General features: G+C 37.8%; 1 protein-coding gene across 1 annotated transcript; it reads left to right on the forward strand.

Annotated features, from left to right (window-relative positions):
- Positions 1 to 331: 331 nt before the first annotated feature.
- Positions 332 to 13,784, forward strand: GASK1B (golgi associated kinase 1B). The gene is made up of 5 exons (XM_066317656.1): positions 332 to 584; positions 1,175 to 2,458; positions 9,391 to 9,605; positions 12,469 to 12,695; positions 12,991 to 13,784. Exons 2-5 carry the CDS (start codon positions 1,462 to 1,464, stop codon positions 13,196 to 13,198), a joined length of 1,647 nt encoding a protein of 548 aa, XP_066173753.1. The 5' UTR covers positions 332 to 584; positions 1,175 to 1,461; the 3' UTR covers positions 13,199 to 13,784.
- The last annotated feature ends 13,110 nt before the right edge of the window (positions 13,785 to 26,894 follow it).

Raw genomic sequence — 26,894 nt, forward strand, 5'->3', positions numbered from 1 at the left:
TGCCTCTCTCCAAAAGCACAAACATTCAGACAGACAAACTCAGACATTCCTGAGCTGTTTAGTAGCAGATTAATAGCATTTTAAAAGTTGCTATGTGTTTTTTCACTTCTCATCACAACAATATATGATTCCCAAAAGTTCTAAAATCCAGGGGGTGGACAGTATTTCAAACTCCAAAAAACCCCGAAAAACTAAATGCAAGAAAGGGAATTTCTGCAGTGCATTTGGATGCAGTGCACTAGAGGGCCCTCAGGAGTTAGAAATAGATGGAATGCACTTTTGAAAGGCACATACCTCACAGGACTTTTCATTGCAGAATTTAAAATAGAAGTTGCTGTGGTTTTGTGTGTGGAGTTTGTTTGGTTTGGGGTTTTTTATAACGTGATGTTCATCTAAGTTTATAGCAGTTCATATGCAAGCACTTCTCAGTAAAGTTAACTTCTCAACAGTTCTTAGCTTGCAATGAAATACCTAGATGTGAACCATACTTAAAAGGGAAATATGTTCTAGATGCCAGCTTTTACTCAGTTACTTTTATTACTCTAAGGAGTTTACCAGGACAAAGGATGTGTCAAGCTGAATAGGTAAGAAATTTTATTTTTATAGCAATATATATACAATGTGAGCTTATTATTTGTTTCTTGGAAAGGATATATAAGCCACTGTCATTTTATTTTAAAAACTAAAGCTAGATTCTTTTTATGTCTTCACAAATGTGAAGAGGATTAACCATCTTTCAATTTTATTGTGTATTTATGAATTATGGGAACTATATTCATAGTCAACTAGGGAAATTTGACACTGCTAATATACTTTTATGTTAGTGAATATGTGCATATTTAACTACTAGTCACTGATTCATATTTGGATCATTTACAGCATTTCCATAACATGAGGTTTAGTGAAGACTTTTTCTTTTAAGAAAAAGATAATGATCTGGATTTGACAGGCATTCCTTCTAATGCTGGAATATATCCAGCTGAGATTGAAAATTGAGCCTGTATTTAATAGTTTTGGTGTTTGATTTATACTGTAATGAGAAAGTAAAATATGTATCCTGACAAATTCCCGCATGCATACTACTGTCTCATCTAGAACTTTTCTCTGAAAGATATAGAGCCACAGATGCTATGTGTGAGTAATGGAAGGAAATGCTACTATTTTCTTTTTGCAGTTTGCAAAGAAGATACATAGATCTTTTACACTACAAGTCAGTAAACTTTGCTTACGCAGCTGGCTCCATTCATTCTCTGAAGCCAATCACTTCCCCTATGGTGGCTGATAAGAATTTAACAGTTTGAGAAGGTGGAGTGTCAGCATCCTTAGTGCTGACCACTTTCCCAGGCATATCAGTAGCCTCTGTCCATCACCCATGCTGGAAACTACTTGGAAAAGGAGAAACAGAAATTGGGGAAGGGAAATCATGCATCATCATCCTGGCTGGAATGTACAGAAGACTTTATGCTGTTTTCATCATGTGAATTCGCCAGAGAAATGACCCCTTTTGATCAGCCAAGTAAAATCAAAAACTTATTTATTTGCTGCCTGTGGCCCTCACGGGTTCTGAGGCTCTGGACTTGCAGGCGCCCAAGGACAAGGAGGAATCTGCTAGTGGGCACTGCCTGTGTGATTTACCTGGGATTCCTTGTCAGTCAGGTGGGTCATGTTTTACCTCAACTCAAAGGAGGACGTCAGAAGATCAGTTCCAGGAGTCTCCAAGATGCAGCTCAAACTCCTTTTCTGGGCATCCCACTGGATGGCACCCTGTCACCACCCAATTTCCAGGAACCCCAGCTTGGTAGCAATGGGACCTTGCTGCCACCCAATGTAGTTTATATCACCCTGCGGTCCAAGCGCAGCAAGCCTGCCAACATCAGAGGCACAGTGAAGCCAAAGCGCAGGAAGAAAACTGCAACCCCTTTGTCCTATGGGCAGCACTTTCCAAAAGCCGCTTTTATGGGCTGGGAAGAGGCCTTTGCCCACCAGCCAGGGAGGGCCACACATGCCGCGGGCACAATGGGAGCGGCGATCGCTCTGGAGGCAAGAAAGCACCGACTGGATGAACACAGGCAGAAAGGAATGGCTATCAGGGAGAGAGGTCCCCAGAGACCTGGGAAGATTTCTGGAGCTGTAAAGGCACAGCTCCAGCCTGAGGAAAGCAATATCAGGATTTACAGCGAGAGCCCTCCCTCATGGATGAGCAAAGACGACATCCTAAACATGCGCATGCTGGCAGATTCTCCCATAGAGAGCATTCAAGAGGTCCCTTCGCGCAAAGCAGTCCTGGTTGTATTTGCAAGAGGTCTCAGTCCTACGGGAACTGCTTGTAACCAAGGACGCTGTGGAATTGTCAAAAGACCTCTCGACATGAGTGAGGTGTTTGCCTTTCATTTGGACAGGATCTTGGGGCTAAACAGGAGCTTACCTTGTGTAAGCAGGAGATCAGAGTTCTTCCAAGGTAACACATTCATGTGGTTTTCAGCTTGCAGGTGGGGTGCAGAGGTTTCCTTCCTGCTCCGTGTTAGCCATGGGGCAGCAGCCATCCCCTTTAACTCCTGTGAGCCTGAGGACTAACCCCTTTGTTAGTCAGGGAAATAAAACCAGTGTCTGTGTGTAACTTCTGCAGTGCAGCTATCCTGTCCAAAGGATGACTACCCCAAAGTTTGCAGCAAATATCGTAGAGTTGCTGAGGCAGTAGCAGTTTCTTCATATGAGTCTGGAACTAGAAAAAAAGAGAAAGAACAATCTGTAGATTGCATGACGTTGTACAGACTGTCTGCAGTGACTCTGGTGAAAGAGGTTCCAGAATCTTTGGATCAATAGGTATTTCTGATTTTTTAAAAATAAACTTCATATCTTTTAGAGTCGACTTTAACAAAATACTGTTCGAACTTGTCACAAAAATTAATCTCTCAGGTGGTAGGAACAGGGTCAGATAACCTACTCGGTGAGGTGAGGAACCTGCCTGCAGAAGCTTAAATCTTCTTTCATGGCACTAATCCCCTTGGGAACAGAAATTTTTTTTAAAAAGTACCTCCCTTTCCTCTGGTAGTTAAACCCAAATAAGCTACATTTCAGTGAATTCTGCTGTACATTTTGAGGTTCACTACACACATCTATATATCATCCAAAGGAACACATATAGTAAATGTCTCAATATGTTACATGATTAGTATAGAGTTTCCAATTAAAAATTTGATTTTTGACCCCTAGTGAAATTAAAGATAGAATTCAGACATATAATATAAACTAGAAATCTACTTTAAAATTGCTGCCTTCTTAAATATGTCTGCAGCATAAGTCCTATTTTTGTACAGTCACAAATCCAAAAGGCCTATGTTGCATTTTAGTAAATTGTTGCAGAAGTATCTAGCTGTGTTTTTCTGTTAATTTTTTTCTTTGAAATCAGCTTATCCCAAATATTTTTATATCAGTCTGCATTTCTTACAAAGAAAAGTAATGCTAGAATGATTTTCTTAAGTCTTGACAGCAGGAAGACAACCTCGTGATCTCCAGTGTCTTCCTGCTTTGCAAACCTTCCCCTTGGCAGCCTGTACAACAATGGGAATGAATCTCTAGGAACAACAGTTTAGAGGCTTCTGAATATTATTCATAGTTGCAGAGCATGGAAGATAGATTATGCCTATTTTATTTTTAGGAGCAAGCTCTATTGCTACAGAGCTGTCATGAGGCATTAAGGTAGTTCGATTGGGGGAACTCTGCACAGTGTGGCTGCAGAGATGACGGACTGCAAACCTCAGAAAACTGCTATTAGGCTAATTTGCATTGTGTTGCTCAGTGTCTGTCTGTCACTTTACAGTATGTTTTGGACTGTCTGGGACAGAGTGTGTCATTCTGCCCTCTAATTTTCTTTTCCTCATAACTGGCTAGGTTCCTATTGCAAGAGGAGTGTTGCTAGGTGATGAGAAGAAAAATAACACTATTTTGGTCTCACTTCATTTTTTCCAGCTAAAGGCTGAGCAGAGCACTTGGAACAGTGGCTGCACCTTGTCTCTCATGATTTCTTTAGCCTGGAAATATGCTGGAACTCAGATGCCTAATAACTACTTGAGTCTTTACTATTTATGTGCCTGTATCTGGCATAATGTGAAAATATCTGTGTTAGGAAAATGACCAAAAATATAGTTCTTAAAAATAATGTGAGCAATTAGCTCATTTAAAGGACCTATATGTGTTTAAGTAAAGATAGGTGGGCTCTGTAAAGTTTTTTAGAGTGGCTTTTGTGAATCAGTTATTCACATGGGAAAGCAAGCAATGCAGGATTAGAGACTGTGCATGTGTGTATGAATGTACACTATTTCTGGGCTGACATATCTCTCTCCCCGACACATCCCTTTAGCTTGCCTCAGTTGTGATGTGATCCAACAAGACATGTTTGATGTAGCATTAAAATCTTAAAAAATAGGCTTTTCAAAACTGTCATTCATTTTGTCAAAAGCAGTTTCAAAGAACTGCTTAGTAAATCCCTGTACAGGTTCTATTTCCCTTATTCCCACAGATGTGACACTGATTTTTTTTAAAGTCTAGCAAAATACTGTATTCAAGTTCCCTGTCTGCTGCCCTCCCCTTCCCTAGTTAATTGTGAACCTTTTTAAATGTTAACTGATTTTTTTGTGACTTGTCTAATTTTTCCATCTTCCATCCTGGGTGGAAAAATCAGGTACGGTACTGTTTCTCTCATACTTTTACAGTGAATTGACTGAATGTAAAAAGCCTGAGTAGTATAGGTAGGAAAAGCCCTTTGAGCTGGGCATAGGAGTCTAAAAGAGAATGATTTTGTGCCTACACAAGTCCTCATTCATTACTTGCATTGCTACCTATGAGATGTGAAAAATGTCTCCAAACACCTTTAAAAAAAAGGACAAGCCTGTAAAACACTAAGAAATAATCATAAAGTTGTGTCTATTGTGGATTAAATGAGAGCTGACCCTTATGTGTCTTGAGTTTTGGGATGGTCACATCAATACTACAGCACTAAGAAACTTCATTATTTCATAACCTTAACATGAGGAATAGAAGAGACATAAGTGACCTTGTTTGCTTGTCACAGCCCTACCTTAATGACCTTTGCACAGGAGCTAAGTCAAATGAGTGCACGTGTGGCCTCCAGCTCAGCAACTGCCTTTGTGGGGTGGGACAGTGGCAGTATTTGTCAGGCTTGAGCTACAGCTGGAGTTTGTGGTCTGGCTTCTCTGTCTCAGCTGACAGCTGTTAGGATAGTGCTCTGGCTCCTTGGACAGTAGCAACGAGGCTGGGCTCTTTGTTCAGCTTTTGGTGCTGTAGCTGTTGCTATGCAGTTTTGTTGCACTGCTTGCTGAGAGACTGAACCTACTGTGTGCTGATGGCTACTTCTCTTCCCCTCTGGTTTTCTGATGTCCTGAGTCTGACTAAACTGAGAATAATAAGCACTTGTGTGCTCAATCCACTACTTGTCCAGAACCTACTTTTGTCCCCAAACATGCAAGAAACTCTTCCTTTGGGTAACACCTTTAATGGTTTGGTTTAGTGCAAATAGGCAAATGATGTGATAACTCCACTGGTTGCACTTGTTTTGCTTTACTGGCCTCTGCATGATCATAAAAGGTGTCCTAGTTTTTTCTGTGTTATACTCTGTGCTATCAGCCTGCTCTTGCCATCCTATCAAAAATTATGCAACATGAATCACCAATGTCAGGAAAAAAAATAAAAGCCTAACACTGTTTTTGCGTTCAGAGTGCTCTAAAATACCTCCACATAGCGTTGTACTTCTCAAAGGGGTAGGAGAGGCATATTTTCCGTATTCTGTTGGGTAGAGAAGTTCATGTACAAGCAAGAATGCAGTCCATATTCTAGAGAGAGACTAATGCACATTTCATGCATTCCTTAATACTGACATTTGTACAAGCACACTACAGAACATTGCAATGAGGTGCATGGGGACAAAAGAAAAATAAATAGTCTAACTTCTCTCTGCTTTCGGTTTCTGTTCCTTATATTTTCCCTAGAAACTTAAACTCTCAAAATTGTGCTTTGTATGCTGGTCCCTCTCATTTTTCACACTAAATTTTCCTTTCTTGCTAATGCATGGACAACAAAACTCTTCCTGCAAGTGTGACAGTGGTGAGATATACTGCCTTACAGTGAACAATGGTGAGTTTGAGAAAGGGCTTTGGCTACCTCATTTTATGGTTTTAGTGTTGATCTTCTGGGCATGTTTGAGAACATTTTCTTTTGAGGAAGTTAGAAAGTGCTGTAGGCTATAATTCAGAGTACAAGATGAGAGTAGTGTTTGCAATAGCAAAATATTGTTCCTAACCATATGAGGTTTAGAAGCACACAGTTTATTTTCAAAGTGATGTGGGGTGTGGAAATCTAAGATGATGCCTGTATTGAAGAAGCCATGCAGTGATACATCACTGAGCAGCACATGAAGAAGTTTGGGTACTTTGAGGTGATCTAATCTCAGCAACCTGAGGTTTCATCTGTGTTAGCTTATTTGACTTAGCTAAGACATTTTTAGAAATGTTTTGATGTTCAAAAATATGTATGAATTACTAGGAAGATGGTTCCAGCATGAGTTTTGAAAAATCTTTCCAATGCAGTTTTGAAGATTGCCTTTGGATAGTTAAGTAGATATATAGATCTAAAATGGCAGATAAAAATAAAATTAAGCCAGTCAACTCTGGATGAGATTCAGTGCGGTGCAGCTGCAGAAACAGAAATGCAGTAACCCTCTGTCTTAATACATAAAGCTAACTGGGAAAGAAGCGTATACAAAGTACACTGGGCTTTTTCTGAAATGTACTCAGCCTTCCCGGTTGTGGTTATAGTTCAGGTACAACCTTCAGCCCCTTCACTGTTCAGGCAACTTCATCCCCATCCTCATGAAGCTTGAATCAGAAAAGCTCCATGGATTTCATTGGGGTCATGCCAATTCATGCAGCTATGAATCAGACCAGTCTATCTGCTTTAATTCATCCTCTTCATGTTTTTCCTGCAAATGTCAAAAATTTGAGTCACAGCTCTTTACTGAAGCTGCTGTTTCATATTCCTGTAATCCAATTTATATTACAGAGTTGAAAGGTTTTTTTTTTTTGGATCATCTTTTCTGCTCCCATTTCCTTTGAAATTCAAACATTTCCTGTGTTTAACCTTAGTCTATTAAAAATGTTTTTGTATCTTAATGGAAGCTGGCATGATATTATTCATAGTTTTCAAGTATTTATATTACTATTGTTTATCATGTCCTTTTTGGGTAGACAGAAGATGTTTGTTTTCTTCGAAAACTGTTGATGTATTTGATTTGTGGAAGAATTCATGAATAGTTACATAAGTTGTTACTGGAGATATAAAAATAATAGCTCAGATTAGGTCCTGAGGAAAGCTGTCCTTTTTTGTGTGTGTATGAGAATTTCCAATGCTTAGATAGACTTTCTCCAACTTTCTTGGAAGAGAAATCTGGTCCATAGCTGATCTAACTTGGGTAAAGTCATCTACAATGTAGGTGATAGAGCCAGAGTGAGAGAGATGAAGAAACAGGTAGGATTTCCCAAATAAGTTACCTAAATACTTATTCAGTAGAGTATTCTGCTCTGCCTCAGTAGAACAGAAGACTGATTTTCAGGAGTGCTCAGCTCATTTTTTCAGTGAGGAGAGATTGGAGTGTGCTGATAAAGGTAATACTAATCATAAAGAAAGAGCAATTGATGTTCCTAATGGAAAGACACATTCTGTGTTTCCAAGGAAACACTGGGCAACTGGGATGGAAGTTAAAGAGGTGGTGGGTTGTTGGGTTGACTTGGCTTTGAAAGGACTGCCTTGTGTGTGCAAGCCATGGCAGAGAGAAGATCAGGATTCTGGTTTGGAAAGGAGTTGGCCTTGGGCTGGATGCATGTGGGGCTGGTCTGTCGTGCTTGTTTAGTGAATGGGAGATGGAACTTTGCACATGTTTCAGTGCTAGGTACAGGCAAAGATAACTTCTTACCTGTTGTTTTACAACAGTCAGCATCCTTTGAACAAGTTGCTTTTTGATTCAGCTGTGTGGAGATTGTTTTTCACAGTCCTGGCTGCTTACAAATGGAGCATTAACAATTGGCAGCTTTTACCTCACTGTTGGCACTGATACCTGTTTTCCATGGGCTATTTTCTGTCTGGTTTGCTTCTGAAGAAGGTGGCCTGGACCTCTTGCCTTCATGTGTTTCTAAAAGCTTTTTTGCAGATCTGTCTCTGTCACCAAGGGCACATGGAAGCCAAAGAGACAATTTAGGCTGCACTTAACTATGCAATAAATTGTGCAATAGTGTAGACTAAGTTCGATGAACTTCAAGATAAATATGAATAATTTTTAAAGCTTTATATGTATTCCAACACTTTTTAATAAACAGCAGTTAAACTTTGAAGTTAAATGGTTCTTCCTCTTTGTACTAAGATATATTTTGATCTTCTGTCTACACACCCTCAAATATGAAGGATTTCATTGTTTTAATGTGTACAAGCCACAGTCAGTCATGGGTCCTTAGCCGTTTAAGCAGCAGTAGCATTGCATCAGAAATGAAAGGAGAGTTTCCTAATAAGATGTATATGTCTGTTTCTTGATGTTATATGAAATATATTTAGCAGTTCTTATACTGGAAAAGCTCATTTTAAGTTCTTTAGTGAGGTTTATTCTCACAGTGAAGCTGAACACTAGAATTCCCCAAAGGCAAGTCCACTGTCTTAGTTTCAGGAAAGAGAAGAATATTCGTTACACAGAGGAACTAAAGAATTTGGCTAAAATATCAACTATACTAAACAGATCTCATATCTAGGTAAAAACCCCCAAATTTGTCAAGCTTTTTATTCATGCTAAGCTCACAGTCTCTAGTATCCTCAGATATCCTTTCAGAGCTGTGGAGTCTTACATTATAGGTTTAAAATACTAAAAATAACAGAATAAATCCCCTTTGAATATAGGATTTGTGGTGTCTATATGTCTGTTATGCAAAGAAAACCCCTTTGGCATAAGTTTCCAGCTTTTGAAAATCAGCAGTTCACTGGAATCAGAGGGAAATGATATTGTTGATTCACAGTGGCATTGTAGGCTTTTCACCTACCTAGAAAGTTTTTAGTAGTTTGGTTTAGTAAATGATGTTGTACATTAATCTCTTGCTTCAAACAAAGGAAGTTTTCCATATATTGAAGGCATTTATGCCTATGCTTGCATTCCTGTGGTGGCTGGTTATGGATGTAGCATAACATTAACCAAAGAATGTCAAGATACTAGTCTTTGGCTGGTTCTCCTGCCAGATTTGTAAAATGTTATAATTACTAATATTTAGGCAATGTCTAAAGAACATTCAGATAAAACTGACGGTATTGTGCTACAATAATGATAAATTTTCCTTTTTTCAGGTGGTCAAGCCTGTCCTGTTATTCTCTGGGATTCCTCACTGAGTCCAACAGATAATAGTACCCATTCTTCAGTGAGGCTAACATGGGGACAGTATCAGCAGCTGTTGAAGAAGAAATGCTGGCAGAATGGTAAAGTTCCCAAAGCTGAGTGGGGCTGTACTGGAATTCATCATCATGAATGGTCCAAGATGGCACTCTTTGATTTTCTGTTGCAGGTAAAATGTTTACTGAACACAACTATCTGCTTCATAAGTCATGTGAGCAAACACAGGATTTTTAGAAGAAGTAATTTTAGTGTATTTCATTTTTTAAAGTGGGGAAGAAAGATGTTTGCATAGTTTGAAATTATTTCTGGTTATTTCTTGTGATTAAAATATCCAAAATGCAGCTTATAATCAGGCAGGAAACCTAACTGACTCATTTCTTTTTAAAGAGGAAGCAAAGGCTTTTGCCTTGATTTATTTCACCTTGAGGAAGGCGTACTGTTTCTCCTTCACTCCTTGTTTCTCCAAACAGAGATCTTGACTGTGTTCACAGCTGTAAATCTCTGTTTACTCTGTGGTCCTTCCTGCACCTCCCCAGCCCCAAGAGGTGACTGAAGTGGTTTTGGTGAGCTGCAATCTGGATCAAGGTAACAGTTGTAGTGGATAATTTTTCCTTTTTTTAAAAGAAATCCCTACACAGTGAGTTAGTAAAGAAGTAGTAGAGTAGCAACTGATGAACGATAAATCTGCTGTTCTATTATTCAGAAGGAGTGGTTGGTTAAAATAAGATACAACAGGATTTAACTTTGCATGACAGGAGACAAATTACTCTTGTACTAATAGCTGGTATCAGAGTGATTTATATCTCCAGTTGCCTACAGACAAGAACATGCTTTCCAAAAAATGAGTGAAAGTGACTCTTATTGTTCTTAAAGACTACAATTTTATCTGTGTGCTCTCAAAGTTTATTAGCAGCAGAACGTGAAAACTTGAAAAAAAAAAAATTGCCAAGGAAGGGTTCTGTATTAAAAAAAATAAAATCTGCAGTTCAAGAATCATTCAGAAATAAAGAATAATGTGAAAAGTATTCTCTATTAAGCATAATTCCCTCAGAAGCATAGGTTTAGCATCTCTAATAGATCTTCCTAATCTCTGGTTTCAAATGCTGTAAAACATAGGAGCAGGATATAAAATGCTAGTATTTGACCTTTACTTGCCCCCTGCAAGAACTCAAGCAAAATGGATTCTTTAATTTTGGGGGTTTGGACCTCTTATGTACATAAAGGTATGACAGAAAATTCTGCTAAACTATATGCATCAATTCCAGAGTGTTTCATCATTAAGTCTTAGCACTGAAATGGTGCAAGATATTATGAAAAGGTTGTCTGTAAGAACAACATCTCCTTGTCTATTTAATGCATGTAGAGAAGTGCAAAGGAATGGGGTCTTTACATCAAGGGAGTCTTTCAAGAAAGACTGCTTTACTTTTTTTTTTGATGGATTGAATAAGAGATCCTAGGAGAGAGAACACTGGAAGCAAGAAGGGCTCTACAGCCTTCACATAATGAATGCTGCTCATGAAAGGAGAAAGAGGAAGAGAAGTCTGTTCCTTTCCTCAGGAAAAGAATTTTGATATTTGGAAACAAATACCTTCATAAATACAACTAGAAATAGAATTACATATAAAAAACCCCAAACAAAATCAAAACAACCCCAATTGTCAAGCTTTCATTTGATTAAAGAGGTGGCCTTTTCATTTCAACATGCATCAAAGTTCTGCATCAGGTGGGATTCTAACGGTTCATTTTGCTGGGATGTTATAAAAATAAAATTGTAATTTTAGAAGGCTTATGTGACCAGTAATGCTTTTGTTGCTAGAGCAGTTTGAAGAGTTAACAGTAAACAGAAAAGGACAGAGAAAATTATTTACCTTTGATGAGCTACTCATTGAGTCTTATATGCACTAGACCAGACTTCCACTCTCTAAACACCTGTTAGCAGGAGCAGGTCTGCTCTCTGGGAAAATAAGTTGGAGCCAAAGGCTGCTCTAGGACAGGCAGGACCAGCAGGAGGAGAGGCAGGCCAGCAGGAAGGATGGTGAAATCTACAGGCCCCATTTGTAGCCCAGTGAGCATCAAGCATAGACAAGGCAGCTCTGAGACTGACAGGCAGGAACCTCAACCAACAACCCAGGAACAAGCTGCACAAAACACCACCACACAGCCCCTCCTCTGAAGGGCTCAGAGGAGAGCTGAGCAATGTTGAATATTTACTCTCATCTATTCTCAAGGGGTAGAAGCACTTTCAAGGACTGATTTATCCTTCCTGTATTAGATGGTTATCCTAAAATGGCATCCATTGCTCTGGATGAGCCTTGTTCTTGTCATTGTTCATGAGAGGGAACAGAAACAACCAAGTCAAAAGGGATGCCTAATATTTACACCACCAAAGTCAGGCCAGATTTATGTATTCTTTCCAGCTGAGTGCTGAGTGCTGAATAATCGAGGTTTTGCATGGGAAAAAATAGTCTAGACCATCATGGCATGAAAGTATATACCACAGGGAGGCTGCTCTGTGATTATAAATAAACTGTTCTTACATTTCCTAGCTTTTGATGGTTTTGTTATGCCCCTCGCTGGTCTTTTCAGTTATTTTGCATACTGTTAGCCTAATAGATTCCACAAAATGAAGATCCTCTGTGTGTGTCAGACATTGCTATTTCTATTGTTCTCCAGCAGAGAAAATGTAAAAAAACCCCCCTAACAAACAGCTTCTAACAAAGAAAATAGAATTGTTCTCACCATCCTGTTATTCCAGTTACACAGTAATATTGTTTGATTATAATCAAAGAATTTTTACTGACATAACAGATCATGGCTATAAAATGGATAAAATACACACTCTGAGAAATTGCTTTTAGCAGTACTTGAGGTATGATGACCAGGTCTTCAATGCTGTTTCACTGTCTTCAGTTACACTTGTCCTAAGCTTGCTTTCCTGTCAGCTGGGTTAGAGAGCAATGTCTTAGAGTGACACTTTGCCCCAAGTACTTTGGTATTGTTTTCACTTGGCACTCTGCTGTTCTTTGTTTTAGATCTATAATCGACTAGACAGAAATTGTTGTGGATTTAAACCTCTCAAGGAGGATTCCTGCATGCAGCAAGGACTGAAGCTGAAATGCAATGATCAGGATGCCATTAACCTGACACACGTCATTCAGAGAAGGCATGACCAAAGGCACTTGGCCTTTATAGACAATAAGGGTTTCTTTGACAGAAATGAGGACAATCTTGACTTCAAAATACTACAAGGAATCAATGAGTAAGTTTTAAATTATTTTTTTTAAAGGATTGATAATTTCTTCCCAGTTTGAGTATGAGACACTAAGCAACTGGAATATATATCATTGGCCCAAGACATTGACAGGATGTATCTAAAAATGTATGAGTAATCCCACAGCTGTAAAAGGTACAATTAACATACGTATGATTAGGCATGCATGGATTTCCTGTCTGAGTTGCAGCCTATATTTGCACAATTGATTGCTAAACCACAACATAAATACTGAAATTCAGGGTAATGGCAAAACCTGATGAATTTCTTTGTGCCTTTCCAGATTCCCTGCATCTGCAATTTCAGTTCTGAGGAGCCAGCATTTACGTGAGAAGTTGCTCCAGTCTTTGTTCCTTGACAAGATATACTGGGAGAGCCAAGGAGGCAGAAAAGGAATTGAAAAGCTTATTGATGTAATAGAAAGGAGGTCCAAAATTCTTCTTACTTATATAAATGCACATGGAGCCAAAGTATTGCCCATGAATGAATGAAACAGTCTTGTTTCCATCTGAAAGAAAGTCTTTAAAAATGTTTTATGGAACAGAAACTGATGGTAAAATTGATTTAATTTATAGCATTTTTTCCCCCAAAACTTTCAAGTTTACTTTTAAGTAAGAAATTTTACATGGTTTAAAAGCAACATTTAAATGTCAGCTGCAGCTCAACACAGTGTAGTCTCTTCTATTTCAGTAAAATGAAAAATAACCAAATGATAATATATGGTAATATGTAGGTACCATGAACACTCTTTCTGTTAAACTGTTTGGAAATTAGCAACAGGATTTTCAGTACATTAGGCTGGATTGCTCTTACTTCCCTCATGGAAGTCAGTAGAAGATTTTATTGCAAGTTTAAATGGGAAAAGAGATGTGTAAGTACTTGAAACATTGATGACATATTCTGAAACATATCTAGTACAGGAATTTGTTCTTTTATTAGGTATACTAAAACACCAACATTTCCAACAGCTTCTTTTACTTTATTTTGATCTTTTGAAATCTGAGAACTAAATTCAGCTCATTTAAATGCAGGAGTGTTTGCACTGGACATGGGGGAATTTTAAACAGAGTGAGGAGAACATGGCTTTAACAATAGTAATTATTTTGACAAATGCAGTTTTTACTTGTTCAATATGGAGTATACAATTCATCATGAGTCACTCATTGAAATGTATTTTTTTCAATGCAAGTTGTTCTGATGTGTGGGTGATGATCTGATATTTTCTCTCTATTGATTAACTGGGTATTTTTTTAAAAATAGCTTTAGCTTTGTGTGAATATGCTGCTAAATAAGTACGTTTTCTTTTTGCAAAATTCTTGACAGTATTTTCTGAGAGTACTATCAAAAAGCAGACCTCCTAACAACAGAGTTGTTAAATGCAGCAGAGGAAAGGTTTATTCTGTGTCCTCAGCTCTAGCCAGCAATTCAAGCTTGGATTTCCATTAAGATTGACCACTGTGGGGTGATGGTCGTAAACTAAGAACTTGCCCCAAGTGTTCCACTGGTGTGGTTGTTAGGGAAGATTGGATAAGCACTTCAGAAATTTAATCTTGAAATGCTCCAGAAAGAAAATATCAATTGACACAGCCTATCATCACATACGCATTCTACCTGTCTGTTTAGAAAAACTCCTACCATCTTTCTAGAAAAATATCATCTTTTTGCCATGAGGTAATGGCAGAAGTCAGATACTTTCATAGCTGCTATTGTTTTTATCTATTGTAAAAATATATAGGGTGTGAAAGAATTTTGAAACTGCTTGTGTAAGGTTATTAATGACAAACTAAAATGTCTCATGTCACTGTTAATGTGGATGAGCCAATTTAATGTTTTAAGTAACTGCAATTCCACTGCAGCTAAAATCAGTTTTTTTAGTATCAGAAAACCCATTAACAATAATTGCATTACTAGAAGAAATAGATCTCATTATAGCAGATTTAGAAAGACTTAGTAAAATTTTAAGACCTTAGCCAGCTAAATAATATTTTATTTTATTTTGTCAGCAAAGGACAGATCAATTTGTTTAAACTTCCTAGAACTTAACTATTGCCTTAAGAGGATGTGTTTTAGAGTGCCTTGGACTTTTTAACACCAAGGTAGAATTTTACAGGATTTTCAATTTATCCCTTTCTTAAAAGTGTTGTAACTGATTAGCCAGATAATTTTCATCACAAAATTATGTTACTTATGTAACTTATTATTAAAGAAACAAAAATGTTACTTTGGCTTGAACTCTGAACAGAGTCTAGAGAAAGAAATAATCATCCGGATACATTTCACATGGTATTCCTGTTGCAGTGAATTTTACTCTATGATGGCCATCACAATCAGTTTGTCTCATTTTCTAGCCTATCCCACAGATTTCTTCCTGCTAGATACCTGTTCAAATAGATTATCCCTCACTGCTGGGAGTGAGAGAAAGGCACGACACTCAGCTACACTGAACTTAGGAGAGGGCCCAGCAGAGTTCTGAATGTAGCTGTTTATGACAAGGTTCCATGAGAACTCTGTTTTCTATCTTTAGACTGCACATCCTGATGCCGAGTCAGTGCCTCACTTTGCCCTGTTGTAATTTTTTTCCAGAATTGGCTCACTGCCAAAAAAGACAAGGAAATGTGTTATCTTTCCAGGCTGGATCATTAATCATTTATGGTGGTAACTTGATGCATTCTTCACCATTTCTTCTGGACATGGACTAATGTTCCTTTGAGCATGATACATGGGGTTTTTTTTGCCTGGCAGTGCAGTGCCAGCTCTTAAAGAACCAATGTAATTGTCTATGAAATTGCCCTGAAGCTGGCCTGAACCAGTGCCTCTCAGTAGTCCTGGATTCAAGAGACCTGAGTAGCCACAATGATGTGCAGTACATAAAAATCTGACCAAGTATGAAAAGCATAACTGTAAAAGCAAAATTTCTGGAGATTTTCAAAGGGTGAAGAAATACTCCCTATGCTGTGTTAGCATGCAATATTTCATGTGTGAACACTCATAGTCTTCAGATAAGCCAGGAGACTCTTAGTGAGATTGGACAGTGAGACAGGATTGCAGATTGCTTCTAGTTCTCTCTCCAGAAAGTGCTTTTATCCTGCTGCTGTGGAGCTTGGTACATAATCCAGAACTGTTAATAATGCAAAATATGATTGCAGTAGCTCTTATGAATGCATACTAGCCAAGGTCTAGCATTTTTTTAAATGAAAAAGAAGAATTCTGTAATTTTTTTTGAGTGTATTTGCATAAATGCTATAGTAAGATACAAAAGGACCGCTTTAAGTTTGCTTATTCTCTGCTACTACATTTAAGATACCTGCTTCAGTAGCAGGGGTAAAGTTTATTAGGAAATTGCTTCATATCCTTTGGAAGTAGCATGACTTTGGACTGACAGGAACTGCACTGTAGCTAAACTAATATTAACTGAGAGGAAAAATCTTAAAGAAGCCTTATTCAACTTATGGTGATTGATAGAAAGCCAAGATACTGTGCTTTAGTCCTCTTTGCTGGGCTGTCTTCCATTTCTGGACATATAGAATCAGACAAAGGTTTATGTTGCACATTACGTGGAAGGGTGTAACCAACAGCAACAGGGCAAAACCTGTGGGTGGGAAAATGAGATTATGTCATTCTTGAATCTGCCAGAAAGCCAGAACCACATGAAATGGAATTCCTAAGAAAGTCAAAAGAGTTTGCTCTCAAAAGAGTTTGAGATTTCGTAACACTGGAAGACAGAGCTTAAAATAAGTAGCACAGGCACAGATGCCTTAAAATTCCTTGGGAGCCTGCCAGCAAGTTAATAGTCTCAAATGTTTCAGAAGCTGAGGACATGAAAACTGTGGAGAACTGTGAGAGCAGTTTCCTTCTTTTTTTGTGTGGGTATTCTATAATACACCATATTAAAATAAATAAATAAGAAGCAGATTAATTCCATGGTTTCAAACTTACAAATGCAGATTCAGGGTACATTAAGGGACAAGGTTCCTGCAGCAAACCTGGGAACACTTTCATGTGTGTGTATGCAGACATGAAAATCATGTATGTGTATTTATACTTTTGGGTTGTTTCTTAAAAATGGTCAATTTTGCTAATATAGAGTGAGCTGTTTATATAATTTACTGTTTACATGTAGAATTTTATTTGTGAGCCTAAGTCCAATTCTGGGTATACACAAGTTGAAGTTTAAATAAAATATTATAATAGATGAAACTTTTGTTCTCAAAGGATTAACTCTTCTTTTGCTAACGTGTTTATATAATCTTTAAAGTTTTTTACTGACAATTGTAGAGAAAAACAGCAATATGTTTGTATCTGTGCTAAACTTCCAGAGTGATACAACTCAGATGTTTTTTTAAGTTTTATACTAGATATTGAATTTCCATTTTATTTTGGAATTTGTGAATTTTAAATGTCAATTTGTCATTTAATTAGTAACAGTGTTTTCACAAGTAATGACTCATTTGAATCTCTGCTGCTATTATCAGGTAATGTGTAGGAATATACAAAATAAAGAGATATCTTTATCAGATTTTCAGTTCAGATCTCCAAGTTGCTATTAAAAAAACACTAATACATATTATTGTTATATGTGGATCATTAATTATTGTGTAGAAAGAACTGCTTCTTCATAGAAACAATCCAAAACAGATCATAGGAATCTTTCTGTAGAAATATTTTCTAGCAATTTACTCATGAGACTTGCAACTGCTTCTCACTAAACTGATTCAGCATAGCTGTGAATGTTCTGGTTACTGCAGCATTGGTATTTACTACCTTCTTTAGCCATTCTGACAGCACCTACTTACACAAACATTGAGCAGAAAAGGCCATGCCCATTTATTATGGCAGATCAGAAGTATTGGTCAATGACTCCTAAACTTTCTAACATGCCATGAGAGCAAACACAGGAATAGAGAGAGACACTGGACTCCCTGTGGAATAGAGAAATACACAGAGTTAAAGTAGCCTAAAAAATTTGGCCTCTGAAGTTTATGATTTTTGCCATGATCCAAGAGAGACTAATGAGAAACACAGTGATACTGAAATATTTTTAAATATTCTCTTTCCCACACAAAGTAGTTTGTTTTGTTTTATTAAAATAATACTTATTTTTGCACATTACTGCATGCTTTAGGCTAAATTCTGACAGAAACCTTTGCATGAATTAATTTCAATTTCACTGAATTATCCCATTTCCAGATAAAACAATTTAAGTCAATTAGGATAATCTGTGTTCTCAAAGGCTGGAGAACTGAACCCTCAGGTCAAAGGGAGACCTTAGGAGAGTGACATATTAATAAGGAGAGTTTTCTGAAATGCAGCATGAATATAGAACTTAGAATGTAAGTTCTCTAAACATTATCCATGGGATCCAAGAAGGATCTACAAGTGTTCTTAGAAGACTTCCAGCTTGTTCCACCTGTATTTCTGTGCACCATGACTTTCAAGGAGGATTAGACAAATTCAAGGACAGCAAGTTTATATATGGACTTTGTAAGAATTAGGTAAGCTTTTATCCTCTAAAGTTCTAATACAACAGTTCTGCCTGCTCGAGAATATAAGGGAAAGGGGCCACAGATAATGCGCCAAGCTCATGTGCTCAGCTCACAGTCTGAGATGTACTATTGGGCTGGGTGGCATCCAGCAAGGAATTCCACATATTTAGTATTTGAGGGCTATTTAGCCAGATGCAATGTTGTAAGCTCTTCAGGCTTCCCCTTATAAATAAGACTATATAGAATTATCTTTATCTGCAAGTATGGGGATGCTTGGGATATTGTGAGTCTGCTTTGTCTTTGATGAAAGAAGAGAAGGAAAACAGATGGCAACCTTCTAATGCCTGAAGATAGTTTTCCAAAAGCACTTCCATGGGTTTTGTTCTTTTGGGAAAAGCAAAATGAACAAAAATGCAGAAACATTTTTTTTCTTACTATGATGCATTGTCCTTTCTATATCTGGCACTGGGTATATCAGTACCATTATGTGACTGAAATAAGGGCCTTTAAAAATGTCAGTTTCAGTAGTTATTTAATTTTTAATCTTCTGCTTCTTATTTTAATAATTTGCTTCTTGTTTAATCATTTGGTTTCAGCATTCACTGTTCAGGAACATTATCTCTATTTCCTTCAATGGAAAAGCTGGCATGGCATTCCATGGTGGTCTGTAAAGCTGTACAAGCACGCCTTATCAGAGATATTCTTCATCTGGCTATTTGAAACACTTTGAGATTTGGATGGAATTTATTAACTGTGTGAAATCCAGCCTTCTGAAGTGTGAGGATTATGTCTGACAGATGGTACAGGCTGGCAGTCCAACGTGCTCCTATGCTTTGGAAATTCTGAAACAACTGCAGGTCACACAACTTAATTTTCAGATATAAGTGGATGTATCCCATATTTAAGACAGGGTTTTTCTGGTCACCTGGCATCTTTCCCCTATGTCAGGTCTCCTGAAACAGAAATATGCAGTCAAAAAGCGAAAGTGAGAACTGGCTGAAGCATACTCTGAATACAGCTGTTGCATAGTTGCAGTAAGGAGGTGATACCCAAACAAAAGCTAGACTTGCCTTATGAAAACATCATTCTAAAGGAAGATTAAAAGATTCCTCCTATTATATATGACAAGACTTAAAAAAACCCTCATTATGTGAGGAAGATATCTGAGGCTTTTGATCTGAGATATGATCAGGCCCAAATGACAGCAGCAGCTCTCTTCCCAAACTCCCATTTGCTCATTCTACTTCTTTTCATGATCACATGGACAATTCTTCCATCACAACTCACTGGCCACAACTCAGTAACATGAAGGTTTTTCAACTTAGATAGCTCTATATGTTTGAATACTCAGTATACTCCTAAATCTTGCTGATTTTTTCAATGTAATAGGATTAACTTTTTCTCCCTCAGGGGCTAAATCACTTACATGAAAAACTCTGAGCACTACACCTGCTGTTTTTATGTTGCATTTTATCCCTACAGAATGTAAATCTCTTTTGCAGCTGATCAATAACCAGGAATTTTTCTCTTGGTGGTCTCTAACAATATTAAGCATTGATACCAGTAATTTCTCAGATTTCAGCTACAAAGGTGACATCCTTTTCCCTTACCAGAACTTTTTCTTCCATATAAGGTCCATATAAGGTCATGTTATAGCAGATATCACCACTACTATCCAGAATTTCAGTTGCAGCTTGGATGGAAAAATGCTTGGAAAGAATCTCCCAATTTATTTTTTTTAATAATTACTAGAGTGTACACATCTGAATTTTTGAAAAGAGGGCTCAGGTGAGAGGTGAGATGGTTATGAGAAATGTCAGAAGCTTAGTCACTGGGTTTTTTTTCTTTTCTTTAATAGTTTGGTGAAATAATGTTGGACCTTTTCTAACACAGGTAATCCACAAAATATTGCTGAGTCCATCCTGACTGATCACTGTTGTGGCTCTTATTTCTCCTGCCGTGGGCTTTTTCTCCAGCAGGTTTCTTTTGTAGTTATTCAGTTCCTGCTGCACTTTTGACTGGGAGACTTTCATTGCAGGATTTTTAGATGAGAAGGCTTTGTGTCCTAAAAGGGAAGGGGAAAAAAACCTTCCCTATTAGATACATTAAAATGCAGTATTCTGTTTTCTTAATAAGCAGACTTGATAGAATTGTGTTATAGTCCTGTTTCAGTTCTGTTCTGCCTTGCTCAGACCTTCTGTAGGACAGATACTCAGCTGGCTTGGTGGTTCCCCCAGAGTCAGTGCACTGCCAGCTGCCTGAGCCATTCCTTCTAAAGTTACTTTCTGACTGAGCTCTGAGGCTCTTTCTGTCCAGCTGCAGGAGTTACTGCAGGGATCACAGCTGGGCCTCCTGGGCTGATTCACAGGATTTGTACCCCATTGGGTAGTGCTGATAAGACTCTTGTACTTGCTGTTAGACAGAGTGCAATATAGCATCAAACCCTGCACTGCAGTCACACTTGAATGCTTGCTTGGCTGTATCAGCATGAACTAAGCCAATAAGGCAACTCATGCGACAGAAGCGTTGATGTATTCTGAGAGCCGCAAAAGGTCAAAGAACAAAAGAGATTAAATCCTCATTAAAATCACAGCTTTCCACTTCATTTTGCTTTGTGTGCTTGTATGTCCAAACTTGAACTTGAAATGCTAGTTTGCAAGTAGCTCTAATGTGCAAACACAGCTTTTGTCAATTTGTTAGTGTTTGTGTTGCCAAGCAAGAGATCCAAAAGCCAAAGAACAACAGATTAAAGCTTATGCAGTGTCAACACCATACTGGGAAAGAATTCTTACCCTCTATCACAGTCTTATCGGAGTGATAATCTGCATGGCCATGAAGAGCTGACTCCTATTTTTTGTTACACTGTTGGCTTAGTGCTAAGGTTTCTTTGATTTTCTGCTGTTAGCTTTACCACCCAGTGTAGATATCCCCAGGCTTTCACAATTGCTCTCTTTCCTGCTAAGAAAACAAAACTTACATGTCTTTCAGTACTTCTTGGCAGCCTGCCTCCCACATATAGTTTAGGGTCAAATTTTCAACCTATTTGCTTTCCCTGATTTTAAGCATAGGTAATGGTATAATTAGCAAACCAAAATAAGTAATTTTTTCTCTTGGTCTGGGGATAAGTCCTGCCAAAAACTGTGTAAATAAGCCTTGTAAGAAGATACTGCAGATCATCAGAGGAAAGCGTACTTCAGAATTGTAGATCTGAAAATGTCGTTTGATACTCATTTAGTTTTGAAAAAACAACTTGTGGAGCTCAATATTATGGCTACTCTATTTTTTAAGGACTGGATGAATATTTAAGAAAACTAAGAGAATCTCCTTGACCAAATTTTTTTATAAAGTGCCTGCCTTCCTGTCACTATACGTTGACTAAAGCCTGGAAAAGTCCTGCACTTTGGATGACTTTCACTGTGGGAGCCAGATAAAGGGAAGCCATAATTTCTCATGTAGCTGCCTGTAATCTGCTTTCCTCCAGCCCCCATCCCTGGGGGCCACTCTTACAACCTCTTGGAGCCACAACAGGTTTGTGTTACAACACACTGTATGGTCAGCTTTGCTAGATTTCTTTCTTCTCATGCATATGTTTCAAGTCCATAATTAAGTCCTTGCATTAGTGAAAGCAAAGGCTGAATTCTTTAAGGCTCAAGTCTGAACCTCTAGTTCTAGGGAAACTTCTGCAATTGTTTCCTGTTTCTCACTTGGCAAACAGATGTCACCAAGATCCTTTCAAGCATTCTGGAGTGAAATGGATTATGCAATTTTCCTATTTTTCAGTGGAGAAAAACCACTAGGATCCTCCAGTAAAGGACCCTTTTCGCCAAGTTTGCAGCTGTTAATTCCCAATGAAAATAGGTGATTTCCTCCAGCCTAGATGTAGACATCCAGCTGTTACCATATTCTTCTGGCTAAATTAGGAGATTGCCCAGTCAGAGTTCTGTGTTTTGTGGTATGTCTCTCACATCATGAGTCACAGGCAATAAAGGGGCTAGCAAGATAATTTGGAAGGAAGATAGCTAATGGAACATTAGGTAGTGGTGGGTTGTATCTAGATTCTCTCACAATTTACCCAGCTCCTCCCTAAACATTTGCAACCTTTAAATACACCCCTGGGCATGATTTCACAAAAATGGAAACTTCAAATTATCCACATTAGATCTTTATGTGTTCCTAATGAGGTTCTGATTCTCATTTATGCTGGCAGATATTTATTTGAGAATTCTTTACGTAACTTTAATGTAAGGTGCTTCAGCAAGTTAAATGATCCTCAAATATATTCCATACTTGCTAAAATTAGTATCAACTTTTCAGAAGCAAAGTAGATAACATTGAATTTCTAGATTAGGCATGGTGTGACACATCTTTTCATTAACTCCAGATACAAAATTTTGTGTGTGGAGTTAATGGAAAAAATGTGTCACAGAGATATCCTGTGAATGCTCTCCAGGAGTCTCACAAGAACACATGAAAAATGAATATATTCTTGTCTACACATGAAGTTTTCACCTGTGAAGGATTTCTTACAAAAAGCATGTAGTGCTAAAGCAATGGAAAAAGAGTAGATTCCAACTGAAAAAGAGTAGATTTAGATTAGATACTAGGAAGAAATTCTTCAGCATGAGTGTGGTAAGATACTGGAACAGGTTGCCCAGAGAAACTGTGGATGCCCCACCCATGGAAGCATTCAAGGCCAGGTTGGATTGGGCTTTGGTCAACTTGATCTGGAACAAAGTGTAACTGCCAGTGGCAGGAGGGCCATGATCTTTAAGGTCCTTTCCAACCCAAGCCATTCTATGGGTCTGTGAATCCAAATGTTATTCTACACATTTTGCAATAAAGTTCAGAGTGATTTTTCATTGAAACCAATTTAACAGCCTCCGATGTAGAAGGATATGATAAATTAAAGATTGTGAATGTGGTTCACAGGGAAGGACATTAGTGCTTTCTGAAACATCTTTCACCTTTGAATTAATACAAATATTCAGTATCTTAAATTTTTGTCCATTTAAAGCTCTGTTCTTGTTCAGGTTTCGAGATCAATTCAAAAGCTGCTAACCTGTATGCTGCATTTTACATAATGCTGCAGTTTCAAATTGCAAAGTAGTATGGATCAAGTATAGCAGAATATTTACATCAGAAAAGAAATCTTAAGTTAATTTCGGATCCACATACATTTCTATCTAAAACAGGATGTCTAAACCTTTTGGGTGCAGCCATTTTATCTGAAGGTCATTCTTTATTTAAAATCTGGTGGAACATTTCCTGAAGACCTAATGGCAGCAGTCCCAGAGAATGTGTTAACCATTGGCTCAGGCTTCTGATAATGATGGTACACAATCAGTTGAGAGTCAGGCTAATCTGTTCTTCCCAGCAAGGTGGGTTAGATCTATGATTCACAAAATGGATCATCAAGCACTTTGCTCCAAGGAGACAATCAAAATCAAAACCCAAAGAAGTAAAATAAAGCAGCAAACTAAGTCTAAATAAAACGGAAAAGATGAATAAACGAAACAGGCTTAAAACCAAGAAAGTTTTCTTGGAGAATGCTCAGTTTTGTGTGGGTGAATTTTCTTACAATACACAAATGCTGGAAAACTTTGTGAACATTTGACATTTTTCAGTGTATCCATCTGAAAAAATATCCTGCTTGTTACAAAATCTCTGGTCAAGAAGTGTGTGGGCATCACAATGAATTCTGAGAGGAAAACTTCTAATCACTAAGTGGGAGTTGTTTCTGCTCGACACCACAGAGGAAAAGCTATCAAAGGATAGAACTGTGTATTGATTCTGATAGTGCCTGCTCATAATACCTTTTTCTGGGCTCATTCATGTAATTTGTTTGATTTCTATTTCATTAAAGATGTAGTCTTCAATGCTGCATCAAATTAAATAATTAGTTACAAAATAATGCAATCAAACAGTTCTTAAAAAAGACATTCATTACTTACCATTTTAGATGTACTCTGGTAACAGTATGGCACACTGAAACGGTTGGCTTCCCTTTCAGTTTTCACTTTGATGATGTGATGGGTGATTTTAAACTCCAATTAGAAAATTACGCATGAACCTGATGTTACTATTGAAAGATATTTCCTAAAATGCTGTGAATTACAGCTGACTTAGGATCTGATAGCAGCTTTGGAAGCCCGTCAAGTGAGTGATTGACAATGCATGACAGTACAGCTTCAAATCAGCTTTGAAACTATCACAAGATTATGTCCAGGTGAATACCTGCAGTTCCTGATGCTGCAGTCCAATCAGACAGCTTTAATTTTCTTGAAAATGTATGAAAATATTTTTATGAATTCTCTGAAGCATGGGAAGGAATTACTTATTTTTGTCAGAGAGCATTAATCTTTAATTAGGCCATTCTGATTTGGAGCCAAGTCCTGGAAGGGGTGACACTTGCCAGCTGGGTGGCTCAGAAGGGGATGTTGGGCTGTGAAGCAAAGCCCCTAAAGGACCAGAAGGCTTTTAGTGAGGTCCTGTGTGCTTCCATTGGCTCTTGTTAACACATATTTCCTTTTCATCTCCTACTTTCCTGTGGGTTTCTTCTGTATCTCTACAGGCAGCTGCTTTCTTGTAGTGATAATTTTTTGTTGTAGCTCTGAGAGCAGACAAAAGTCTGTTTCAGTAGTTAGCAATATCAGTGTTAGAGCCTAGCATCAGAGCTGTAGGCATTTTGTCTGTCAAGTAGTTTATCTACACCTACACAGATCTACCTCTTGTTAAATGGGCCTATTTCCTGGAGCTTGGATGTAGTTCAGAACTTCAAATGTATGAAACTTTTCACACATCTAAGACATTTCAGTTATATATAAAAGAACATTTGGGAAATATGATGGATTGAAAAGAGCAGAGCACTCTAAAAATTACAGGCATTCAGGTGGTTTTTTATTTAAGTCTTGGAAACACTTGTTTATTTGGAAGGACTCAAATTCAGATTCAGTTTGCATGCAGGGTTTGTCTGAGATCTTGCTTCGGGTTTTACACAGTTATTGTTCTGTGTAATTTTCTTTCTGCCTGAAAGTAGAATGCAAGTAGTCAGAAAACCTAATTACATATAAAAAGCATTGGCAGAAAGACCTAATTACATTGTGTGGCAATGGGTGTCCAGTTCAGGTACAAGTTGTCACGTCTCTTGCACTTCAGGTGCTCTGCATGTCTCTCTGCAAACAGCTAGAGCACGGGTTTGTACGTGTAGCTAAGTCTCTGATTGAATATAATATGGATAGCACTTTGATTCACCTGGGAAAATGGTGACTCTTGTCTGGTGTACTGTCCTGTAATAATAACTGCATTAGAAATTGAAACAGATGTATCATTGAATTTCAATTCATTAGGGTTCTGAGCCTGAAAATTTGCCTATTTTTTCCAAGTGTATCAAATAATGCCTCAAAAACTATCACCTATGTCTTTCTTTGCTCAAAAATTAAGATGCTTAGTAAAATAAAGGGAGGCATACATTGGATACATAGACTTTTTTCTATATTCTAGTTAAATGCTTCCTTAGTCTCAGTTCCTTAATCCAGGCTTGATCACACTTTCAACAAATAAAGAGATCTGGTGGGGGTTTGAAATACATGTAATTTTGAGAATAAAATTAATTGTACCCTTAAAAATCATATGTTTTATAGACATATTTGAAATTGTTTAAAAGCAAGAGGTAAGATCAAAAAATAGAGCAATACTTTGAAGACAGGCTTTAAAAAAGGAAAAAGGAATACCAGACAACAAAACCCCACAGCAAATGAAAAATCCAAAAGGACATCTAGATAATTACGGTATTAGAATTATAGTTTTTTTTATTTTTGTATAATTCAGTCATGCAGAATTCATTGGTTGAGCTTTTCAATCTCACTTTGTAAACATTTTAAAGCTGATCTGACTGAAAACAATTTAATTAACAATTGAAAAAAATCCTTAAATGTCTTTTGACTACACAACATGGTGTGATTGTTTGAAAGATATTCCTTGTAGAATAAAACCTTCATGCAAGATGAGGATCTCTGTTTAGGGCACAGCTTTGCTTGTGTTCTAGCATTTGAAAAAGCAATATGATGATGCTGGGGACCTGACCTTGCATCCCAGAAAGCCATTCAAATAGATGTTTTTAGTAGTTCTCCAGCATGAAACTGGAGTATATTAGGAAATCTTTTGTCTGGTTTGGATACTGCTGTGCAATTGTTGCACAACAGAAAGCTTCTAGAGCACTCCCCAGGAACTGGAATGGGTGATAGCTACAAAATGGATGGTAATTAGCAGCGTGTTTGAGGCACGGTTTGCTGTCCCTAATAATTTTCAACGAAGTTTTTGTGATGAACTTTGAGAGCATAAATTAAATAGATTTCATAACTAAATGAACTTCTTATGTTTCCTCCAGATCAGGTCAGGGAAAGCTCAATTGCTTCTATTTTCAGGATAATATAGGCAATTTTTACAGGCAGGGACAAAACTTCACCAGAATCTATTAAAGAAAAAAAAGGCTGCTTTGTGCAAACCCAGCTGCTTGGAACTGTGCCAGCACATACCCTGTAAGAATTAATCTTGGTTTTTTGGGGGGATGGCATCTAATTTACTGTAAGACATGATTTTCCATTTCTGAGGCACTCTTGGTACACAAGGCTGTCTTAATGGAGCATGGCAAGTCAAGTCAGCCACTGGAAAATGAATACCATAAAGCATCTCCTTGAAAACTTGT

The sequence above is a fragment of the Sylvia atricapilla genome, chromosome 4 (genome assembly GCF_009819655.1).
Source record: "Sylvia atricapilla isolate bSylAtr1 chromosome 4, bSylAtr1.pri, whole genome shotgun sequence".
Taxonomy (NCBI): Eukaryota; Metazoa; Chordata; class Aves; order Passeriformes; family Sylviidae; genus Sylvia; species Sylvia atricapilla.

Coding starts and splice junctions, on each gene's coding strand:
- GASK1B (XM_066317656.1), top strand. CDS start 1,462: ATGCTGTTTTCATCATGTGAATTCGCCAGAGAAATGACCCCTTTTGAT. Junction 2,459..9,390: donor GAGATCAGAGTTCTTCCAAG/GTAACACATTCA, acceptor TCCTTTTTTCAG/GTGGTCAAGCCTGTCCTGTT. Junction 9,606..12,468: donor TCTTTGATTTTCTGTTGCAG/GTAAAATGTTTA, acceptor TCTTTGTTTTAG/ATCTATAATCGACTAGACAG.